Source organism: Pelophylax lessonae (assembly GCF_965119305.1).
Source record: "Pelophylax lessonae genome assembly, chromosome: 2".
Taxonomy (NCBI): Eukaryota; Metazoa; Chordata; class Amphibia; order Anura; family Ranidae; genus Pelophylax; species Pelophylax lessonae.
Window position 1 is genome coordinate 650,957,273 of NC_138769.1, and position 21,698 is coordinate 650,978,970.

Consider the following 21,698-nt stretch of genomic DNA (forward strand, 5'->3'; position numbering starts at 1 on the left):
AAAGTGCAAACAAAGTCTAAAACCTTCCTCCTTAGTGTCTTCGGTAAATACGGTAGTATTGGTGAATGCACAAATATTATTGGATTGTAAATAAATATCAATATCATAAAATCAAACACTGGTTCCTAGATAGACTCTAATACAGTGGTTATAAGGTAGCGCGGGACATCACACACTTTTTTGACATAGGTAAGTATAGCCTGTTTTTATTTTTTTAATAAATTGCCTTTAGAAACACTTTAATGAAAGTAGCATTGTACTGAAATGGTGAACATAATATTTTTTGAAGCATTGTATCATATAATTTACCTTTTGGAGACTAATAAAAATTCACAGCTTTCAAAGTGTTCACTGTATTAGAAGTATTGGATTTGGATGTTTTTTCTTTTACACACATACAGTGTGTGTTTGGTGTTACTCTATCTGATGACACAGAGAGCGTCTCTCTAGTATTAGTGGTATTGATTGTGCTCTGAACGAGCTGTTCTGTGTCTTGTTCTGTGTCGTGTTCAGGCGTATTTTGACTTTAATTTAAGCCAGCAATAGAATTATGTTTTCCCCTTACATTGCACGATGCCGATGCCATATAAAGCTTGTAAACTCTGGTTTTGCCTTTTCACTTAATATTTAAGTCTGACTAATATAGCTGGAAATTAAGTATTTTTTTGTTTAATTTACTGTTTAAATGAAGAATTTGGTGGAACACCCAGTACGATCCCCGTATAGCACCTTTATGGGAAAACAGCACATTGCTGTTAAAGAGGTTGTAAACCCATACAAACTTTTTTTTTTTTTTTTCCGACCTGAAAGAGAAGCACATAATGAGCTAGTATGCATAGCATACTAGCTCATTATGAAACACTTACCTTAGAACGAGCCCCCCGCCGTGCCGTCCACTTACCTGTACGATGGGCGACATGTCCAGTCGCCTGTCTTCCGGGATCGCGGCATCCGGCCATCTGATTGGCCGGAGCCCCAATGACGTCACTCCCACGCACGCGCGCGGGAGCCGATGGTCACGGCACGGAGCTCTGAAGGAACGGCCTACCTATAGGTAAGCCTTATCAAAAGTTGCAGAGGAGGGTTTACTTCCTCTTTAAGTATGTACATTAAAGTGGACCAGTTACTTTTCTAATAATATATATTATCAGATGTGGTTGACTGAAAGCCAGGTACAAAAGGGAGACTAGAGAAACTTGAGGTAGAACTATTGGCAACAGGTTTTTTTATATTTTGGATAGCAGAAGGTAGGGTTATAACCCCTGTCAGATGTTGTTCTCACCATGTGTGTGACATTGTGGAGATTACCCTTCACTTTCTGTCCCATTGTCAAAACAGGAAGTGAGAAGAAATCCTTGCAAATTATGGGAATTTCAGAACTAGTGTCCCCACTGGGAAATTTCCCCCTTTACTTTTCTGGAGACAACCCAAAACTTGGGATTTTCTTTTAGTTTTACTTTTAATGATAATGGTAAACAAATGGAGAGGGTAAATCTCCTTAACGGGGGCACAGACAGTAAAAAAAGAAACAAAAATGGACAAGCCTTCAAATCCCTCACAACTCTATCCAAAACTAAAAAAAAAGTTTTGCCTTTTAGTTCTACGTTAATGTAAACAAATCACCAGGTCCAGCCCTCAAGTCTTTAGGGAACTAATCTCCATTATAGCCAAGACATTATTTTTATTATTTTTTTTTTAAAACACCTTAGTGACTGGAATGGTACCAACTGATTGGCATTGAGCAAATGTGGTGCCAATTTACTAAAAGTTTTAAAATGTAAACGAAACACTAGTCAACATGGGTCAGTTTTTTTTGTTCGCCCATCAGGAATGACACAGTCTTGGCTGAGGGATTACAGACAGGACAAACTCTGCTGCCAGGGCGACACAAAAGAGTTAAACTTACAAGGATAGGGTTAGGGTCATATCCTATCTCCCGGATATTCTCTCCTTTCTACCTCTTAGCAGCAGCCTTTGAACTTCATCACTGTAAAACTTCTGTCAGCCCTCCTCTCTCTAGCTGAGCCAAGACATACAATTAAGGCCTGAAATGCGCACATTTTAATTACAGACCGTGACTTGTAGCTTTTGAGACCAAGGAGAAAAGGAAAGTTTCCAATAAGAAAGTGAGTGCTCTGGCATTTAACAAAATGGCGGCCTCCAGCAAAAAGAAACAGGAACAATGCTGGAGGCAATTTACAGCACACACTAATTTTAGTAGCTTAATTGTTAACGTGGGATGTATGTTCTTTTGAACATTAACTGTTAACAAACTATTATGGGTAACGTTCTACTTTGTGATCTAGAGGTTGGAATCTAGCTCGTTTTCAGTGTCGAGGGTGATACCCATTTATGCAGGGAAATAGCTGTGGCACATTCTTAGCATCTTTATAGGAAGACCTTGACAAAATAAGGGCTTGGGCCCTTGGACATGGCAGATGAGGCTCAATATTGAGAAATGCAAAATACACATTAGGAGGGGTTCCCCTGGGAGAATCAGTAATGGAAAATAATCTAGGGGTTCTTGAAGTTCACAGACTTAGCAATATCATGCAAGGCCAAGATGCAGCTGATAAAGTTAGCAAAACACTGCCATGCATCAAAAAAGACATGCATTCCAGAGATAAATCAGTAATTCTACTCCTTTTAAACATATTGGTTCAGCCTCATCTTTAATATGAGGTTCAGTTTTGGTCACCAGTCCTCAGAAAAGACGTTGTTAAATTAGAGTTCAGCCACAGGCAACAAAATTAAGGGTTATGGAGGACCTCAGCTTTGAAGATCAATTACATAGATTACAGTTGTTCATTCAGGAGAAGAGGCGCTTGGAGGGGGATATGATTACAAATGTACAAATATATCAAAGGTGACTTCAGTAAATGTAATAAACTGTTTACTCCCAGAATAGGACACATGGCCATGATTTGAAGTTAGAAGAAAGGTATATCTTAGATTGCGGAAAGGATTGTTTACTGTTATAGTTTTAAAAATGTGGAGCTCCCTCTTCCAGGAATTGGTACTAGCTAAGAGTGTTGACAAATTCAAAAAAACTTTCTAGATGTCTTCTTCAGGAAGCCAAATATACAGGGCTATGGGAATTGTTAAAGAATAGAATCACACACACATTGAATTGGGGTAGCCGGTGTCTTTTTTTTCAACCTTTATAAGCTATTTATATCTGATTTTAAAAAGCTAATTGATATTTTTCATGTAGTGTGGAATTTCATATTATTAGTATGTATAACACTAATATACTAAAGTATAAAGACTTTTTAAAACTTTGATTTATATTGCTTATTACCACATCGTGCAACAGTGGTACGCCTTGTAGCAAGCTTAGCACTAGTAGCCACTGTTTGGTTACTTGCAACATGTGCTCACCACCCCGAGAACCTCTCCTCATTTTGCCCTTGCTCACCCCAGGAAAAGAGAGAGACACGAGACATTCATGTCTCCGCTTTACAGTCGAAGTCAAGCCTATTGGACACAAAGGACATTGGTTTACATTGTACCTGCCAAGGACTTAGTCTGACCGCTCTGATGACACGAGGGTCGAAAGGGAATTTTTTCCTCCCATTGAATGTGGGGGTTTATTTTTGCCCTTTCCTGGCAAAGGCTTTAGGAGATGTTGAAAAATCACATGCCATAGTCAACAGGTGGTATGTGCTGCCATGGTCTATTTGTCGTGACTTTATTGTCATAATATGGAGTTTGGATTTCTCTTACGTCCTCCGACAGTCGCCGCCTCTTCATATTCGTCACATATGGGGTATTAGACTTTGCTCCGAAGGAGTAGCTAGGCAACAGAATATGTTAACAATAAAGCTTTTAACATATCCCACCCTCAAGGGGTGGTCCCCTCAGTCAATACCCTCCTACTTCCTGCAACCATATCTCAGTTTTAATGTCTAGCTTGTCAGGAGTGGCTGGCTCTCTCTGTGCTGGGACTTTCTGTCCCAGACTCTTTCTTCTTTTTAATATTTTGTTTGAGTTTTTCTCTCTACCTTTATTTAGCTGTTATTTTGTCAGCGTTAGTTAGTTCTTCGGATGAAGAGGATCATGCGGACTGGGTCTCGGGCTGATCCCCCTGGTCGCAGGTCGTGGCTCAGTGGCTTTTCAGTCTGCCATCGAGCGTTCAGCCAGGTAACGCTCCTGGCATAGTGAACGACCCATCCCTGTTCGGTGCAGGGATGATTGGTGAGGTGGCTACCTCACTGGACGCTGTGCGGTTTCTTAACCCCCATTTTGTGCGTCTTGAATTGCGACTCTCCCTGCCTCATGTGCAGCGGCTTGTTCGCCTGTGCGGGTCCCCCACGCCATGTGAGGTAAGTGTATTTATGTGGGGTCCTGTCTGTCTGGGGGGGTGTCAGTCTGGGACTGTGTAACCTGCCTCTATTCACACTGCTTGTCTCCCTATCTCTCGGCTGCATGCTGTGGGCTGCAAGGGGGGGGGGGGGGAGCTGTATGACACTGTGTGTGTCAGACTGGTCAGTGTGTGTGCTGTGGGGCATGTTTTTTTTTGGCATGTTTGGGCATATACAGCGATCGCTGCGGCGATCTGACATGTATTCTGATATTGGAATGTAATGTGTGTTTTAATGCACTGTGGAGCGGCGGTTTCGGCGCCAATCGACGCCATTTTGCCTACACCCGCTCCGGCCGCATGGTTTACATGCATGGCGGCCATTTTCTTGTAGCCTCCATAGGCTTACATAGTGCGCCCTGGCAGCATCACTTCCTCTTTCCAGGAACACCGATCGAGGCAGCAGCAGCGGCGAGGGTCTCCTCAGGTTTTATCCTTCTGTTCTTGCTATCCATTGCCTGTGTTCAGTTTGCATATTCCCTGTTGGGGTCTCATTGTGCTTGAGTGTGGTGCGGTGGGCTGCGCTTGCCGCGCTTGCTTAAAAGGGGCAGTTAACCCTTGGTTGTCTGGCATTACAGGGGCAATGGATTCTCAGGAGGGCAAATTTCCTACAGTATTGGTGGAAAGCCAGGGGTCCGCTGTTTCCCCCCCAGGGGGGGATTTAGCCACTATTGTGGCTGGCCTTGCTGCTCAGGTGCAAATGCTGGTGGCTGCTCAATCTACTAAAAGGCCCAGAGTTGCTCTTTCCTCTGATTCTGAGGGTGAAGGTGATGGGGCTGTTATGGCAGGGGCCTCCTTATCGGGGTCCCGCTCCTCTCTTGATCTAGTGGGGTCTGAGGTGGAGGCTGAAGTTGAGGGGGTTGATAATTCTCCCCCTGGCTCGCCTGAAGAGCTTGCAATCATGGATGAGTTGATTGCTTCCATTAAGCAAACGCTGCGTTTGCAGGACGAAGTGTGTCCCCCCGCTGCCTTGGCGGCTTATGGGACGCAGAGGAAACGCAGGACGCCGCAGGTTTTTCCCTGCAATGCTGATTTTCAGCGCGCTGTTAAGGATCAATGGCGCGATCTGCGCAAACCTTTTGCGGTACCAAGTAGATTCAAGCTGCGTTATCCTTTTTCGCCTTCCACTGATGAAAGGTGGTGTGTGCCTCCACCAGTGGATCATGCAATTGCGGTTTTGAACAAAGCCACTGCGATTCCTGCAGAGGGTTCCCCTGTTTTCCGTGATGCCACGGATAGGAGACTGGAGTCTCTTGCCCGTCATACTTATTCTGTTACGGGTTCTATGCTTAAGGCTCTGTTTGCTTCTCTCATGGCGGCCCAGGCGATCGCAAGTTGGACGCAGATGCTTAGGCGCGTCCTAGTGGCCGACTCGGCCTCGCCGGCGACCCTGGATATGGTGGATCAAATCCACCAGGGTGTCATGGATCTGTGTGATGCGGACCTGGACCTGATTCCGTTGGCTGCACGTGTGCACAGCGTGGCGGTGTTGTCTCGCCGCCTGGTTTGGTTAAAATGTTGGTCGGTGGACCAATCTTCACGTAAGACCTTAGCCAATCTGCCTTATGATGGGTCTCGCCTTTTTGGGGAGTCCCTGGATGTGTTGATTAAGGGGATCACCGGGGGTAAGAGCACTCTCCTGCCCCATTTCCCCAAGGCTAAGGGGGCTTCTGGGAAGAAGCATGCTAATTTTCGGCCCCCTCAGGGGTCCTTTCGTGCCTTTCGGCCGCACTACAAGGGCAAACCGTTCAAAGGTCAAGGCTCTCAGAAGAAGCCCTGGTCTGGTAAACAGAAGTCCGGCCAATCCGGACCTGCAGCCCATAACAGTTCGGCCTGAAGGGGCGCCCTCACCCAGTTTTGGGGTGGGGGGACGCTTGCTCGGTTTTCTTCAGCCCTGGTTGGCCCGTGTGCGGGACAGATGGGTTCGGGAAATCGTTCGATCTGGTTACAAGATCGAGTTTCTCTCTCGGCCGGAGAGCAGATTTTTTCCCTCAAATCTTCAACTGTCTCCAGAGCGCTTGCGGGACCTGCACCTGGCGGTGCGGGACCTGAGGGCTCAGGGAGTGGTGGTTCCGGTGCCTCATCGGGACAGGTTTCGGGGGTTTTATTCCAATCTGTTCACCGTGCCCAGAAAGGAGGGCAAGGTTCGTCCGATTCTGGACTTGAAGGCTCTGAACCGCTCTGTGCGGGTTCGCAAGTTCCGCATGGAATCCCTGCGGTCGGTGGTGGCTGCCCTGGTTCCGGGGGAATTCATGGCCTCCATCGATTTGAAGGATGCGTACCTTCACATCCCCATATTCGAGGGTCATCAGAGGTACCTTCGATTTGCCATTGCGGAGGATCACTACCAGTTCGTGGCGTTGCCCTTTGGTCTCGCCTCGGCTCCGCGGGTCTTCACCAAGGTGCTTGCACCGGTTCTGGCATTATTGAGGGCCCAGGGCGTTTCTGTCCTGGGGTATCTGGACGACATTCTGGTTCGGTCTGCGACCAGCCAGGGTCTGGAGGAGGACCTGTCTGTCACGATGCAAACTCTGCAGGAGTTTGGTTGGACGATAAATTTTCCAAAGTCGACACTGAGTCCGTCGGTTCGTCTCCCCTATCTGGGAATGATACTGGACTCGGTGCAGGCGAAGGTCTTCCTGCCGGAAGACAAACTCAGGACTCTCCGGGAGGAAGTCAGGTCCCTCAGGGACGTTCCGAACTCGTCTCTGCGGACGTGTATGAGATGTCTGGGATTGATGGTCTCGGCCTTCGAGGCGATTCCTTTCGCCCAGTTTCACACCCGGGGTCTCCAAGCGGAGATCCTGTCCAGGTGGGACGGGCGACCTCAATCTCTGGATCTTCAAATCTCGTTGAGTCTTCGCACCAGGGAAAACCTTCTGTGGTGGCTCCAGTCCCCGTTGGTGTCCGGGGGCAAGTCGTTTCGTCCGATCTCGTGGACGGTAATCACCACGGATGCCAGCCTGTCGGGCTGGGGTGGAGTTCTGGGCGTTCTGTCCGCTCAGGGGACTTGGTCGGAGGGGGAGTCTTCCCTTCCGATCCACATTCTGGAATTGCGTGCGATAAGTCTCTGTCTTCCTCGCTGGACGGACCGGCTGCAGGGTTGCCCGGTTCGGGTGCAGACGGACAATGCCACGGCGGTGGCCTACATCAACCACCAAGGGGGCACCAGGAGTGCCCGAGCGACTCGAGAAGTGGCCGACATTCTGTCTTGGGCCGAGACTCATGTCCCGGCGATAACGGCGGTTCACATTCCGGGAGTGGAGAACTGGCAGGCGGACTATCTGAGTCGCCAGACCCTGGATCAGGGGGAATGGTCTATCCACCCGGCTGTCTTCCAGATGTTGTGCGCGAAGTGGGGTCTTCCAGATGTGGACCTGTTCGCGTCTCGTCTCAACAACAAGGTGAAGAGGTTCGTGGCAAGGACGCGCGACCCTCGGGCAGACGCGTCGGACGCGTTAGTGGCCCCGTGGCATCAGTACAGGCTGATGTACGCGTTTCCACCGATTCAGTTGCTGTCCAGGTTCCTTCGCAGGTTACACTCGGAACGCAACACGGTGATTCTTGTGGCACCGGACTGGCCTCGCCGGTCCTGGTACGCAGACCTCGTGAATCTGGCGGTCGACGCCCCGTGGCGTCTGCCTCTTCGAGACGATCTACTGTCTCAAGGACCGATATACCATCCTGCTTTACAGTCGCTGGCTTTGACGGCCTGGCTGTTGAGACCGAGGTCCTGAAGGAGAGGGGTCTCTCTCCGGAGGTCGTTCATACTTTAATCAACGTGAGGAAGTCTTCCTCGGGGAAGGTTTATTACCGTACTTGGAAGGCCTATTTTGCCTGGTGTGAGTCCAGGGGGTTTTCACCCGCACGTACTCGGTGTCCCGTGTGCTGTCTTTCCTTCAAACGGGTGTTGATCAGCGTTTGGCGCTGGCTACGATAAAGGGTCAGGTGTCTGCTCTGGCCGTTCTGTTTCAACGTCCGGTGGCTTCCAACCCATTGGTTGGCACCTTTGTTCAGGGTGTGCGGCATCTGGTTCCCCCTAGGCGGGATCCTCTGCCCCCTTGGGACTTGAATCTCGTTCTATCTGTGTTACAACGTGCTCCTTTTGAACAGATCAGGGAGATCTCGATGTCTATGTTGTCCAAAAAGGTCGCCTTTTTGGTGGCGATCACTTCGGCTCGCAGAGTGTCGGAGCTGGCGGCTTTGTCCTGCAAGTCTCCGTACCTGGTTATTCATTTGGATAAGGTGGTCTTGCGACCTAATCCTTCTTTTCTTCCGAAACGAGTTTCGGAATTCCATCTTAATGAGGATATTGTCTTGCCTTCGTTGTGCACGAAGCCTAAACATCCAAAGGAGGTGAGATTGCACTCTCTGGATGTTGTTCGGGCGATAAGGGTTTACCTTAAATCGACTGAGTCTTTTCGAAAGACGGACTCCTTGTTTGTTCTTCCATAGGGTCCTCGGAAGGGCATGGCGGCTTCGGCCTCTACCATCGCCAAATGGATCAGGCAGACCATTGAACAGGCCTATGCTTTGCAGGGGAAGGTTCCCCCTGTGCCTGTGAAGGCGCACTCTACTAGATCTCTGAGTACGTCTTGGGCCTGTCGTCATGGGGCTTCTGTAGCCCAGGTGTGTAAGGCGGCGACTTGGTCGACCGTGCACACTTTCACAAAATTCTACAAAGTAGATGTTCAGGCATCGGTGGATGCTTCCTTTGGCCGCAAGGTTCTTAGTGCGGCTGTTCCCTAGGGTCCCTTGTTGGGGACTCCTGGCTGTTGGGATAAGTTTTGTATCCCCTGGTTTTTTGTCTTTTCCTGGGTTGTTGCTCCTGTTGAGCACTTGTTTTTTGCTGTTGCCCAGCTGGTTTCCTTCCTTTGGTAAGGTTCCTTCTTTGATGCGGAGACTGCGTTGCCTTTCGGCGCGGATGCGTTTCCCACCCCTCATGTTTGCACTGCTTTGGGACGTCCCCATATGTGACGAATATGAAGAGGCGGCGACTGTCGGAGGACGTAAGAGAAAACGGAATTTTTGTAAAATCTTACCTGTAAAATTCCTTTCTCTGAGTCCTCCGACAGTCGCCGCCCCCGCCCCTCTTTTGGGGTTTGATTGTATACTCTACTGCTATTCCACTAAAACTGAGATATGGTTGCAGGAAGTAGGAGGGTATTGACTGAGGGGACCACCCCTTGAGGGTGGGATATGTTAAAAGCTTTATTGTTAACATATTCTGTTGCCTAGCTACTCCTTCGGAGCAAAGTCTAATACCCCATATGTGACGAATATGAAGAGGCGGCGACTGTCGGAGGACTCAGAGAAAGGAATTTTACAGGTAAGATTTTACAAAAATTCCGTTTTTTCAGGCCATGGATTCTTGCAAGCTATGACCCTCCCCATTGAACATGTCTGCTTTTGATTTGATAGAATTCTAAGAAGTTATATCCCTATGTGCACACAACCCAGGTATGTCAAGAATGTCCAGCTCATTCATAGTTGGACATATATCCCAGGAGGGCACATAGTGCTATTCACAGGCTCTAAGTGATCCCACCATTATGAATAAAGTTGGGATCAAAGGTTGGGTTGAAAGGTTGTATCAACGTGCCTTACTGAAATATTATATTTTCATAATATATTTCAGCTCATGCTCATTCTACGATGGAATGTGGGCCCCTTGCTAATGTCATTGACGAGCCAGACTAACACTCATTCATCCACCCTGGACACCAGACAGCTGTATTTTGCATATAGATTACAAGACGTTGATAGGTTAAAACACCTTTCCATTCATTCATTTGAACACTTGACAGTTGGATATTTTGCATAGAGATTACTGACACCACCCATAAACATTTGACAATTGCTTACATTAACACATGACAGCTGAACACAGACAGAGCGGCTGCCCCACAAACACAATCTCCAACACACGACACCCCACACATACACAGGTGTATAGGAAACAAAAGCCTTTCATGTACTGTTTCTGTGAGACATGTTCTATTGTCAAATTGACAGGTAAATTGTAAACCAGTTTAAAGCAGTTTTTTCCCGCTCAAACTTGCCTTAAATATGAGCTAAACTTGAAATAAAATTAGATGTGTCTACACCTTGTTTCAGTGCGCTGTGTCCTCGCATCTCCCAGCTGGAAGAGGGAAAATTCACTATCCGGGAGGGTTAGCAACTAAAGGGCCGTATATCATCTTGTAAATTGCCTCCTGACGAGATTTGAGCTAACATTGCTCTAATGTTTTTAGCTTATGTAATTATAAACTCATATTGCATATTTATTAGGTTCGGGTTTCAGAAAAAATACATTTATACTCACCTAGGTGGATGCAGCATATGTGTCCCCCCCCCCCCCGCTTCTAAGACCGCTGATCGCTTGATTCCCAGTCTTTAATGAGCAGAGAGCTGGTGGCTGTGGGCTGAAAATGGGTCACGGGTTGCAGAACGAACTGCACTCCTGTGACCTAGAGGAGAAGTACAGCCAAAATAACTTCTGCTTTAGTCTTGATTCACACCTATGCTTGTTGCTTTTGATCATTTCTGTAGTGCTTTTTGCTGCGCTTTCCACCTTTTTATTTTGCCACAGTTTTTTTTTCAAATTCTTTTTTATTATGAAACGTAAAAGAGAAAACATGAGTACAAGTTATACATCATTATGCAGATACAGATGTGTTGTAGCATACAGAGTCAATACACAAAACAGTATGGGTGAGAAAGGTGAATGTAAAATGTCAACAAACCCGAGTCACTCAAAACAGGGTAAATAGACAGCAGGTCCGTTCATAACATATAAGAACATGTAGAGATCTACCAGAAAAAACGGCCAACATGTAGCATAGTCCCAACAGGTTCGCAAACAGTGGAGAACAGCTTGCCTCAAAGTAATGTCAGAAAAGGTGAGCATACAACACATTAGGAAAGGGTACAAGGATACAAGGGGGGCAATGATGGGGTGGGGCGGAAGGAAGGGGACACTTGACAGCAGAGGGAGGAGAAAGAAGAGGGGCCAGGGTGGAAATAGAAGGGGATAATAGACTCTTAAACGTAAGACCTGCCCAGCGTCCATCGCTGAGCTCTCAGAGAAAAAATATACAGCAGACCAGAGAAAGGGGGAGAAAGGGGGGAAAGGAGGATGGTAGAAGGTCAATGGTCAGCGGGCCCCGTGTGAGGCAGTGGCCCTGAGGGCAAGAAAGAATGGTCAGTAGGAGTCCAGGAGCGCTCTGCCCTCGTCCGACAGGACAAACACGTTCCAATATCCCCACGTAGCTGTGTAGAGTTCCCTCCTGCCCTGCGAGGTCAGCACCAGGTCCTCAATGTCACAAATCTGCTTGATTTTGGATAGCCAGAGCCGCAGGGACGGCGGGGCGGTGGATTTCCAACAGGCCCCAATGCAGGCCTTTGCTGCGTTGAAGAGGTGGCGGAGGATGGACTTCTTGTAATGGTCAGGCTTGATGGAGGAGCAGTGGAGGAGGAAGAGCGCAGGGTCATCGCTGAGTACAAAGTCGGTCATGCGTTGGGAGATCTCCCTAACCTGCCTCCAAAAATCGTTCAGGACCGGACAGCTCCAGAAGACATGCAACATCGTCCCACGATCCGCACGGCATCGCCAGCATCTGTCTGATGCTTCCGGGAAGAAACACGCTATTCGCGACGGGGTATAATACCAGTGCATCAAGATCTTATAGTTCACCTCCTGGAGACGCGTACAGATAGAAGACTTCAGAGAGAAGCGAACAATATTCCGATGTTGAGTCAGCGTAAAAGTCCTCTGCAACTCCTGCTCCCATTTCAGGATGCCGGGAAGAACAAAGTCACCCCGGGGTTCCGAAAGCAGGGCATAGATCAGGGATAGAGCATGCGGAAGGGGGGTGTCGTGAGTAAAAAGGGCCTCCAAAGCCGTTAAAGGCTTCTCGAAGGCGGACCGTGGGCCCAGGTCCCGGAGGAAGTGTAACAACTGGAGAGCCTGCCACCGGGTGAGCTCAAAATGGCCCCCCGGTGCCGTCAGCTGGGTGAGGGAGGGCCAAGAGCCTCCTGAACCGAAGTGCGACACTCGGAAGTTCCCCAGCTCCAGCAAGGCCCGGAATCGGCCGTCGTCACATCCCGATGGAAAGGCACGGTTACCCAAAACCGGGAACATGGGTGAGGCTATCCTCCGGGAGTCTCCCACCGCCAGAGCCGTGGCACAGACCCTGAGAGTCGGGCCGATCACAGGATGACGTCGGACGGCAAGCGGCACTGACGCTTTGTGCCACGGGGCGCCCGGAAGATGTATCGAGCATTGGGATGCCTCAAGAGTCACCCAGAGTTTCAGGTGGGGATGTCTGCACCAGTCTACCAGACGGTTCAGATGAGCCGCCTGATAATATCTTTTGACGTCGGGGGCCGCCACACCTCCATACGACTTCGGCACTGTGAGTATCGATCCCCGGAGTCGGGGACGACGTCCAGCCCAAATGAATTCGGTAAAGACTGCGTTCATTTGCTTAAAAAAGGCGACAGGGATCAAAACCGGGAGGGCCTGAAACAAAAAAGAACTTCGGCAGTATTGACATCTTCAGGATATTACAGCGGCCAAACCAAGAATGTAGGCCAACGGACCATTTACTCAGGAGGGCCCGTACCGTAGCCAGAAGAGGTGGAAAGTTCAGCTGGAAAACGTCAGTTGGATTGGGCGGCAGTCGGGTCCCCAAATACTTCAAGGCCGACGAAGTCCACTTGAAAGAGAAACTGTGGCTGAGAGAGTCCAGTATTCGAGGTGGTAAAGAAATCCCCATCGCCTCTGATTTGTGGTAATTGATTTTAAAATTGGATACTACCCCGTAGAGATCAAATTCGCGGAGCAAGTTCGGCAGGGATATCACAGGGTTGGTCAAGGAAAAGAGGAGGTCGTCCGCATAGGCCGATATTTTATGGGAGACTGTACCCACGGACAGCCCAGCAACATCAGCATCACAACTAGAGGGGGCACCCCTGCTAGTGCCATTGAAGATGGAAAAAGGCGTCGAGAAAACCCATTCGCCTTAACCCTCGCACGCGGGCAAGTGTAAACGCTCATGATCCAAGCTAACATACGACGGCCGACACCAAAGCGCTCCAGCACACCAGTCATAAAAGGCCAGCTCACCCTGTCAAAGGCTTTCTCGGCGTCCGTGCTCAGAAGCACTGTCGGGACGCCGGAGACCTTAGCATGATGGATCAAGTTCAGGGCTCTGATGGTGTTGTCCCTGGCCTCCCTGGTGGAGATAAACCTGACCTGATCCAAGTGGACCAGGCCAGGGAGAAGAGGCTGCAGCCTAGATGCCACCATTTTAGTAAACAGCTTGAGGTCGGTATTCAATAGGGATATCGGCCTGTAGCTCCCACACGCCGCAGGGTCCTTACCCTCCTTAGGGATTACAGATATGTGCGCCAGTAGGGAGTCGGCATGGAATGAGGTGGTTTTCCCAATCCCGTTGAACACCTTAAGCATAGGAGTGAGCAAATGTGACTGGAGCAGTTTGTAGTAGAGGACCGTCAGGCCATCCGGTCCCGGGGCTTTGCCCTTTTTCGCCGACTTAAGGGCCGTGGTAAGTTCATCTGCCGTGAACTCTTCCTCCAGAGCCTCACGGTCCGGTGAGGAGAACCTGGGCAGGACCACGGAGTCTAGATAGGAGGCGACCTCCGCTTCGTGGGATCGTTCCTGGGGTAGATGATACAGAGATGAGTAAAAATCTCCAAATCTCTGCGCAATCTCTCTGGGCATATGCAGCTTACAGCTGTCTCCAGCGGTCACGAAGGGGATGTAAGAGGCCGCCCGTTGGTCCCTAAGAGCCCTAGCAAGCATACGGCCACATTTATCGCCGGATTCGTATTGGAACCGCTTGCATCGCTCCAAGGCCGCTTTAGCGCGGTATTGCAACAGTTCCGCCACCTGAAAGCGGAGGCTAGCCAGTTCAGCACCTTCCGCAATCCCCCGGTGTCTCTTGTGCCGATCTTCCAGGCGAGAAATATCAGCCATAAGGGTGTTCAGCTGCCTCTCCCTGTCTCTCTTAATTCGAGCGCCATGAGCCATCAGCACCCCCCTGATGACGGCCTTATGGGCCTCCCAGACCACTCCGGGGTCGCTGTCTGGGGTGTCATTCAGCTGGAAGTAGTTCTGAAGCTGCTGGGAGACATCTGCCAGTACCTCAGGGTCCTGCAGAAGGCTCTCGTTTAGCCTCCAGTGCCAGTCCGACTCCCTGCCCGGGCCTCCCAGGCGTATTTCCAGAAGTACTGGAGCGTGGTCCGACCAAGTGATGGAACCAATTTCAATGCTTTCCACCGAGGAGAGCAGGCGGTGCGGGACCAGGAAAAAGTCGATCCGGGAGTATACATTGTGAGGGGTAGAGTAGAAGGAATAATCGCGTTCTCCAGCGTGTAGGATGCGCCAGGCATCCACCAGCTGAAGTTCCCGAAGCAGCCTGACCACCTGTGTCCGGGCACCCGGGGCACTGAGGAAACCCCGGAAGATGTGTCCACCAGGGGATCCAGGGGGATGTTCCAATCCCCGCCGACAATCAGAGTCCCTTCAGAAAAATCCATCAGGGCCAGCAAGGTCTTCCGCAGGAACGAGTCCTGATGTAAATTTGGAGCATAGACATTCGCAAGTGTCACCATCCGGCCACCAACGCGGCCCTTAAGGAAAAGAAAACGTCCGTGCGGGTCCGTCCGTTTATCAAGCAGAGACCATGGGATATTGCTCGAAAGCAGGATGGATACTCCTCTGGATTTAGATACATCATTGGTAGCGTGATAGGCAGTAGGAAAGAATCTGTTCTGGAGGAAGGGAAGGCCTCCAGCTCTAAAATGGGTTTCCTGTATGAACGCGATGTCAGAGCGAGAGCGCCGGAGGTCTCCCATAAGCATTCGCCGCTTTTCGGGCACATTTAAGCCCCTGGCGTTCCACGTAGACACTCGCACGGGGTCCATAATGGCCACGGAGAGAGTTCAGCAGGGGGAGAGAAGGGGGGGGAAGGGGCGGAGGAAAAGGGGAGAGAGGGAGTAAAGAAAGGGGGGGGGTTAAGGATGCAGAGGTACCGCGCTGCGGAGGTCTGCGGGAGTGAGAAGAGAGAGGGAAACAAGAGAGGAAACAGGAGAGGGAGATCAAGAGGAGGGTAAGGAGAAAGAACAAAAATGAAATACACCCAAATAAGGGGAGGAACCCTCCAGGGTGTGGGCCTAAGTGGGGGGTAGAACTAAACACAGCAAGCGAGTCAAGCTCCGGGACCAGAGCTCCCTCTACTAAAACAAAGGTCAATGAAATAACATACCAAAACTTGATATAATATAACAGAACATGAATTGCAGTAAAACGACAAAGTCAGTACGGCTCTGTATAGTGGGGCCTGGGTCCACAGCAGACCACGAAGCAGGCCCGAGGGAACCACTCAGGGCGCGCTCCATGGGGGACCCAGGAGTCACCACCCCAGACGTCACCACGGTAACAACAAAGTACCACACCACACCCCAAAGAGACTTAGTTTGGCCAGCCACAAAGGGGGGGCAGTCGAGGATGTACTCAGAGAGGAAAACTCCCAGGCACTACAGTGCCTCTCCAGAGGCCATCCCCGCATGCCCCAGAGCCAACAACCCAAGGCCGCCCCCCTGCCCAACCAGGGCTCAATCCCCCTGTATCACAAACCCCCAACCCCCATGTGCAATTGCAGGAGCCCAGCATACACCCAATCCTTAGAGCTCAGGTCCATGCATGGAGCCGCCGGGGAGGAAGAAGGGGACGGACAACCCCGCCCCCCCAGGGGTCCAAGCCGGAAGTCCCAACCGCCAACCAAGCGTCCCCCCAGGACGTCCCCCAACCCCCCCCCCCCACCCCCAGACAACCCCCACAAGAGAGCATCAAAACAGAGACATGGATACCAGTATAAGGCGCTGCCAGTAGGGACAGCTATTGAAGGGATCTGATAGAAGGTGGCACACCGCATTCCATCATGGACCAGAGTGGGGGATATTCCAGTGTTCTCCAGCAGGGTGCAGGGCAAAACAGGCCCCAAAGTTCCAGCAGTGTCCAGCAAACACGGATAGTATGTGTCTCATCTCAGGAGGCACAAGGGGTACCCCAGGGGAGGGGGGAGGCCGGGGCAAAGGCAATTCCGGAGCCAGAGGCGGCATTCAGGGGGTGAAGTGCACCGTGTCCGCAAGGCGCCAGTAAATAGAGTGAGATCAGGAGGGGGGGGGGGGCGGCAAACCGGCGGCCACGAGCCGGGGGAGCAGAAATAAACTAATGTCTCGGTAACCCTGTAGCTGAAACCTGGCAAACGGCTAGGGTGGGGTGGCAACAGTCAGAGGATGAAAGCAGGGACGAGTAGACATCTCAGACCTCTCTTACCGCCTGTGGTGTCGCAGGCACCAGCCTCCTCCTGCCTCTAGGGGTACGGGGCGACATCCCTTTGCCACGGTTAGAGGAGCCCGGGGACCGGCGAGGCGGGTTCGGCAATTGCTGGAGCCAGTTAGGGACATTGAAGGGGTCCACTTCCAGGAAGGAGAAAAGTGCCGGTAGGTCCTCTGGGTGTGACACAGTAAAGGAAGACGAGCCTTTGCGGACCGTGAGGGAAATGGGGATCCCCCAGCGATAGGTGCATCCCTTATGGCGGATCTTATCCAGGAGGGGACGCAGCAGTGCTCGGCGCTGCAGCGTGGCCCGCGAGAGATCCGGAAGGATTCTAAGGGTGGCGCCATCAAAGTCTATGTCCCCAATGTCCCAGGCTCCTCTAAGGATGGATTCCTTGTGAGAGTAATGGTGGAGTCTGCATATCACATCACGGGGTCTAGCAATGTCTGGAGAGCGCGGGCCCAGGGCACGATGAACTCTGTCAAATTCCAATTCGGCTTGGGGGATATCAGGCACCAGATTGTGGCAAATGGATAGCAGGGTAGGCTGGAGCGAGTCTATGTCGGTGGCTTCAGGTAGGCCCCGCAGCCGAAGGTTGTTTCGCCTACTACGGTCCTCCATCTCCTCCATCTTCAACTGCAGAGCAGTATCATACTGTGAGTGCAGCGAGTGGCCCTGCTCCAGCAGCGACACCCGGGCCTCCAGCGCCGAGAGCGAGGATTCGCCCTCTGAGACCCGGTCGGTCAGCTGCTGAAGGTCCGCTCGAACCGCCTGGTAGTCCCTCTTATGGGCTTCCTCCACAAGTTGAACCATGGCCTCCATATCTGTCTTGGTCGGCAGGGCCCGGATTAAAGCCCACAGGTCCGCATCCATTCCAGGTTCGGGCGTCGCCAGCGGGTGTCCCATCGGAGAGCCATGAGGGAGAGGAGTGCCCGACAGCATCCACGGTTCCGATTGAACCGACGTGGTAGGCGATGGCGGCGCCTGTGCCATGCTGGAGGAGGGGGAGGAAGCCGCACTGGAGCCGGCCGCCTGAGCGCGGGCCGAGGCCGATCTTGTCTTAGGGAAAAACCGATGCAAATCAGACCTCGGGGACGATCGCAGGGGCTTCCGGGACCGTCTGCGGCGGCCAGAGTTCATGCCCGACGTGGATGAAGGTATGAAATAGAGCTGTAAACGAGGGAGATGGCCGGAGCTCACTAAGAACACGACTTCACTCCGCCATGTCCAGGACACGCCCCCCAAACTTTTACTACATTGACCGGGAGACCACAGTTTGAATTTTGCATTTTTTATGTTTTTTTTTTATTTAGGAAAATTTGTTGTTGGGCAGATTTAAAAATGCAAATCGTGGCACAATCGTGGCAAAATGCTGAAAAACGCATAGCTTTTTTTGGATGCAGGTCCATTGAGGTCTATTACATGCAAAACGCTGCATTTTGCCGGGAAAAAAGTCCCCAACCTTTTCCAAATTCAGAGGCACAAAAATGCATTGATGTAAATGTGTTGACATGGTGTTGTCATAGGAACCCATGTTAATAAAATTAAATGCATTTCTGCAAAAAGCATGAAAAACCGCATTTATGTGAAACCAGCCTTAAATTGTTTCATTGTAGAAGATATTTATTTTACAGAAAACATTTAATAAAGAGTAAATGTAAATAGAATTCTAAGCTAGACAAAATCAGCTGTAAGGATACAGGGAGAGGATATGAAAATGTAATAATAATTTTGTGTATTCTGATCTCTCCTGTTTTTTATGTGTTTTTAGCGTAGCTGTTTTTCAAACCCGGGAAAGCTAATGCTGTTTTTTGGCGATAACCATCTGTTGACTGTATGCTGCAAAGATTAAATATTTTATGTATTTGAAAATTACCTAACTTATGGGGAAAAAAATAATTTTTGGTAGGCAACATAAAGAAAGAAAAAAAAAAACCACACATATATATATATATATATATATATATATATATATATATATATATACAGTGTATATAAACTATTTGTTGTCTGTTTTATAAGTGAATACTCCTTCTCACCTGTTTGTGTTATTTGAAATGCTGACTGGAGCCATCGGCCATGCTCTGATGAGGCCTAATGATTCACTTTTGATTGGAGTTCTGTTTCTTCAAAATCAGGTGGCGCTTTAAAAGCTCAATGGGTAGAGCATTCACTTAAAGACCTTTTTATGAAAAAAATTACATTTACCAAGAATTTGTTTCTCCTTTTGTTTTAAATAAGATTTAATCTGGTTGCTTTATAACTTATAAATGGTTTAACCTCTTCCCATCCATGTTCTTTACAGTAACATTCCCATGCATGATGCCCTGTGCAACAGACAGTTTCAGTTCCTATTAACAATCTGGGAACTAATCAGAGTTCCCAATCATGTGATTACTATGTCAGCCAAGACTGAGCAGTAGCACACAGGCTGGAGGCTTCATTCACAAAATAAGCTTCAGCTTGAAGATGTCCCTACAGTCTGATGGCAGTATATCAATAATACACACACACACACATACATTATACATATATACTGTGTCAGTGATGATGCTGTTGTGTATGCATAGACATATATGGATGCCAGGGGTTTAACTTAAAAGTGAAGTATGGGTTATTTTCGTCAAGGATCATACTTACCTAGGTAGATGCAGCTTCAGTCTGGTGCTGCATCTGTCCCCCGGTTCCTCTAACACTGAGAACCGAGCGATCTAACATCGTAGATAGCTCGGTTCTCACAGCTCACTGGAGTGCTGGGCTGTGGAGGGTGGGAGCAGCTGGCTCAGGCTCTCTGCGGCTCGCTGAGAGGCTGAGCCAGGTGCTGGTCCAGGCATGTGGGCAGATCCCAACTCCATTTGGCTTTGACTGTACTTTTTCCTTTAAAGGTCCCTCAAATATAACATGTTATACATTATTATATTAGACATTGTGTACAATGTTTGATGTCCTGTGAGTGGTTGCTTATCTCTTATTTTCCATTAACTTTTTGTTCATAAATATTGGCTCCTACCAACTGGAAATATGCGGTCGATGCATAGCATATCATCACTGAACTATTGGGTTGCTTATTAAATATAATAATTGGAAAGTACAGTAAAACAGATGTGTGTAAGTTGGTTATATTATAAAAATCAATATACCTTGATACACAAGGTGATAACTTGTCTCTCTAGTTTCTACAATTTTTTTGTTCGAATTCTAAGCTTCTGTAGTTGTACAGTTGTCTCAGAAATAGGTATATTGTTTAGGTTTGTCAGTATTTCAGAGTGCTGCAGAGCCGTAAGAAAACACTTGTGTAAAGGAAAGAAGGAATGTTATTAGATGTATAATTCAGGATACATTTTGACAACTGTTTGGGTGGACAGTAACCCTTTTCTTTCTCCATAGTTGTGAATTTTATTCTACTATGATTGATTGATCTATACTTTACAAGCAGCAAAGGAAAAATTATAATTATTTGCAATGACACTTGTTGATTATAACCTTCCTTGAATTATTTGGAGAGCTTTTGTCTTCCATTGTTTAACATGTAATTTTTTAACTGCATTGTTTGATGTTTTATGTACCTAATATTATGAAATATGATATCTTCTAGGCTTTTATGTCAATATAGAATAATTTGCAAAGAATAAGAAAACTGCTAAATTTTTTATCTTTAAAGGTGGAGTTGCCTCCAGTAGATCTAGGTCCAAGTTCTGCCCTGAATCAAACACTGACCCTACTACGGGAAGTTCTGGTTTCTCATGACTCTTCTGTGGTTCCTCTGGATGCACGACAAGCTGACTTTGTCCAGGTAAATAAATTATGTTCACATGATTCTGTATCTATAGCCAAAACTTGTATTGGCTATATAGTGTAATGCCCAATGGAGGGAGGGGGGGTTACTTATTAACTTTTTTCACTTCCTGTAAACACAACTGGAAATTAAGAAACTCCCCAGTCAGTAAGTTGCCTCCACAACCATTGTCCATATTGGAACATTTTATCCCCTCTCTTGAACACTCAAAATTTAGGATTTCCCATCACTTTTAATCCCATTGACGATGGTCACTAGGACGAATAGAGGGAGTTACTCACCCCAGCCGTGACTCACGCAGCAATAAATAGTTCTAACTCTCCCTTATGCTATTAAATGCTAAAAAGAAAAAAAATGGGCTTTATAGAAAATTTAGGATTACTGCATCTAGAACTCTCATTCACCACAAACACAATTGATTTTTATGCTGAAAGCAGTTTGCTGTGTTCATCAAATCTTTGCTGAATACTGGACAATACAAAATGTCGAAGTATTGATGGCTGCAATTAGCATGGAGATCTTTTTCATCTTGATGAGTTATCCTTTTCAGATAATTTACTGAATAACCTTTTTCTTACACCACAGTATGCGCTGATACTGGAATGAAATTGTGAATCAATTGCTCTCTCAGGAATGGCAACATGATGTTCTGGTTTGTGTCCTGAACTTCCTTCTAGGTGCTGTCCTGTGTCCTGGACCCTCTGCTACAGATGTGTACGGTGTCCGCCAGCAACCTGGGGACAGCTGACATGGCCACATACATGGTCAATTGCCTTTATGTAATGAAGACAACACTTGCTTTGTTTGAATTTACTGACAAGCGTCTGGAGATACTGCAGTTTCAGGCAAGTTTCATTTGTTCATTTTTACCTATCACGATGACTTGGGTGGAAAAATATTGTGACTCTAGCTAATCTAGCTAAACCTTTTTTCTCTAGCGCTCATTGACAGACGTAGTCCTCGGTGATACACCACCTTCGGGTTATGTTGCCTCCACAGGAGCAGGACTAGACAGGAAATTAAAAAGCTCTGGCCACACCCTAGGGGCAGTCCCAGAGGGTATATCCTCTCTCTCTCTGCCTCAGCAAATCAGTTATTTTCTGTCTACACATGGAAGACTTATATTGCGTGGTGCGAATCTTTAGGATTTCCTCCACGTACCTATTCGG

At 48.5% G+C, this 21,698-nt stretch overlaps 1 protein-coding gene across 1 annotated transcript in view; it reads left to right on the forward strand.

The window, feature by feature from the left end:
• COG6 (component of oligomeric golgi complex 6) overlaps window positions 1-21,698 on the forward strand; it is a 229,994-nt gene that overhangs the window by 171,189 nt on the left and 37,107 nt on the right. The window contains exons 14-15 of the mRNA XM_082246503.1: window positions 20,395-20,526; window positions 21,207-21,374. Of these exons, the coding sequence (XP_082102629.1) occupies window positions 20,395-20,526; window positions 21,207-21,374 (300 nt within the window). The remainder of the gene's footprint in view (window positions 1-20,394; window positions 20,527-21,206; window positions 21,375-21,698) is intronic.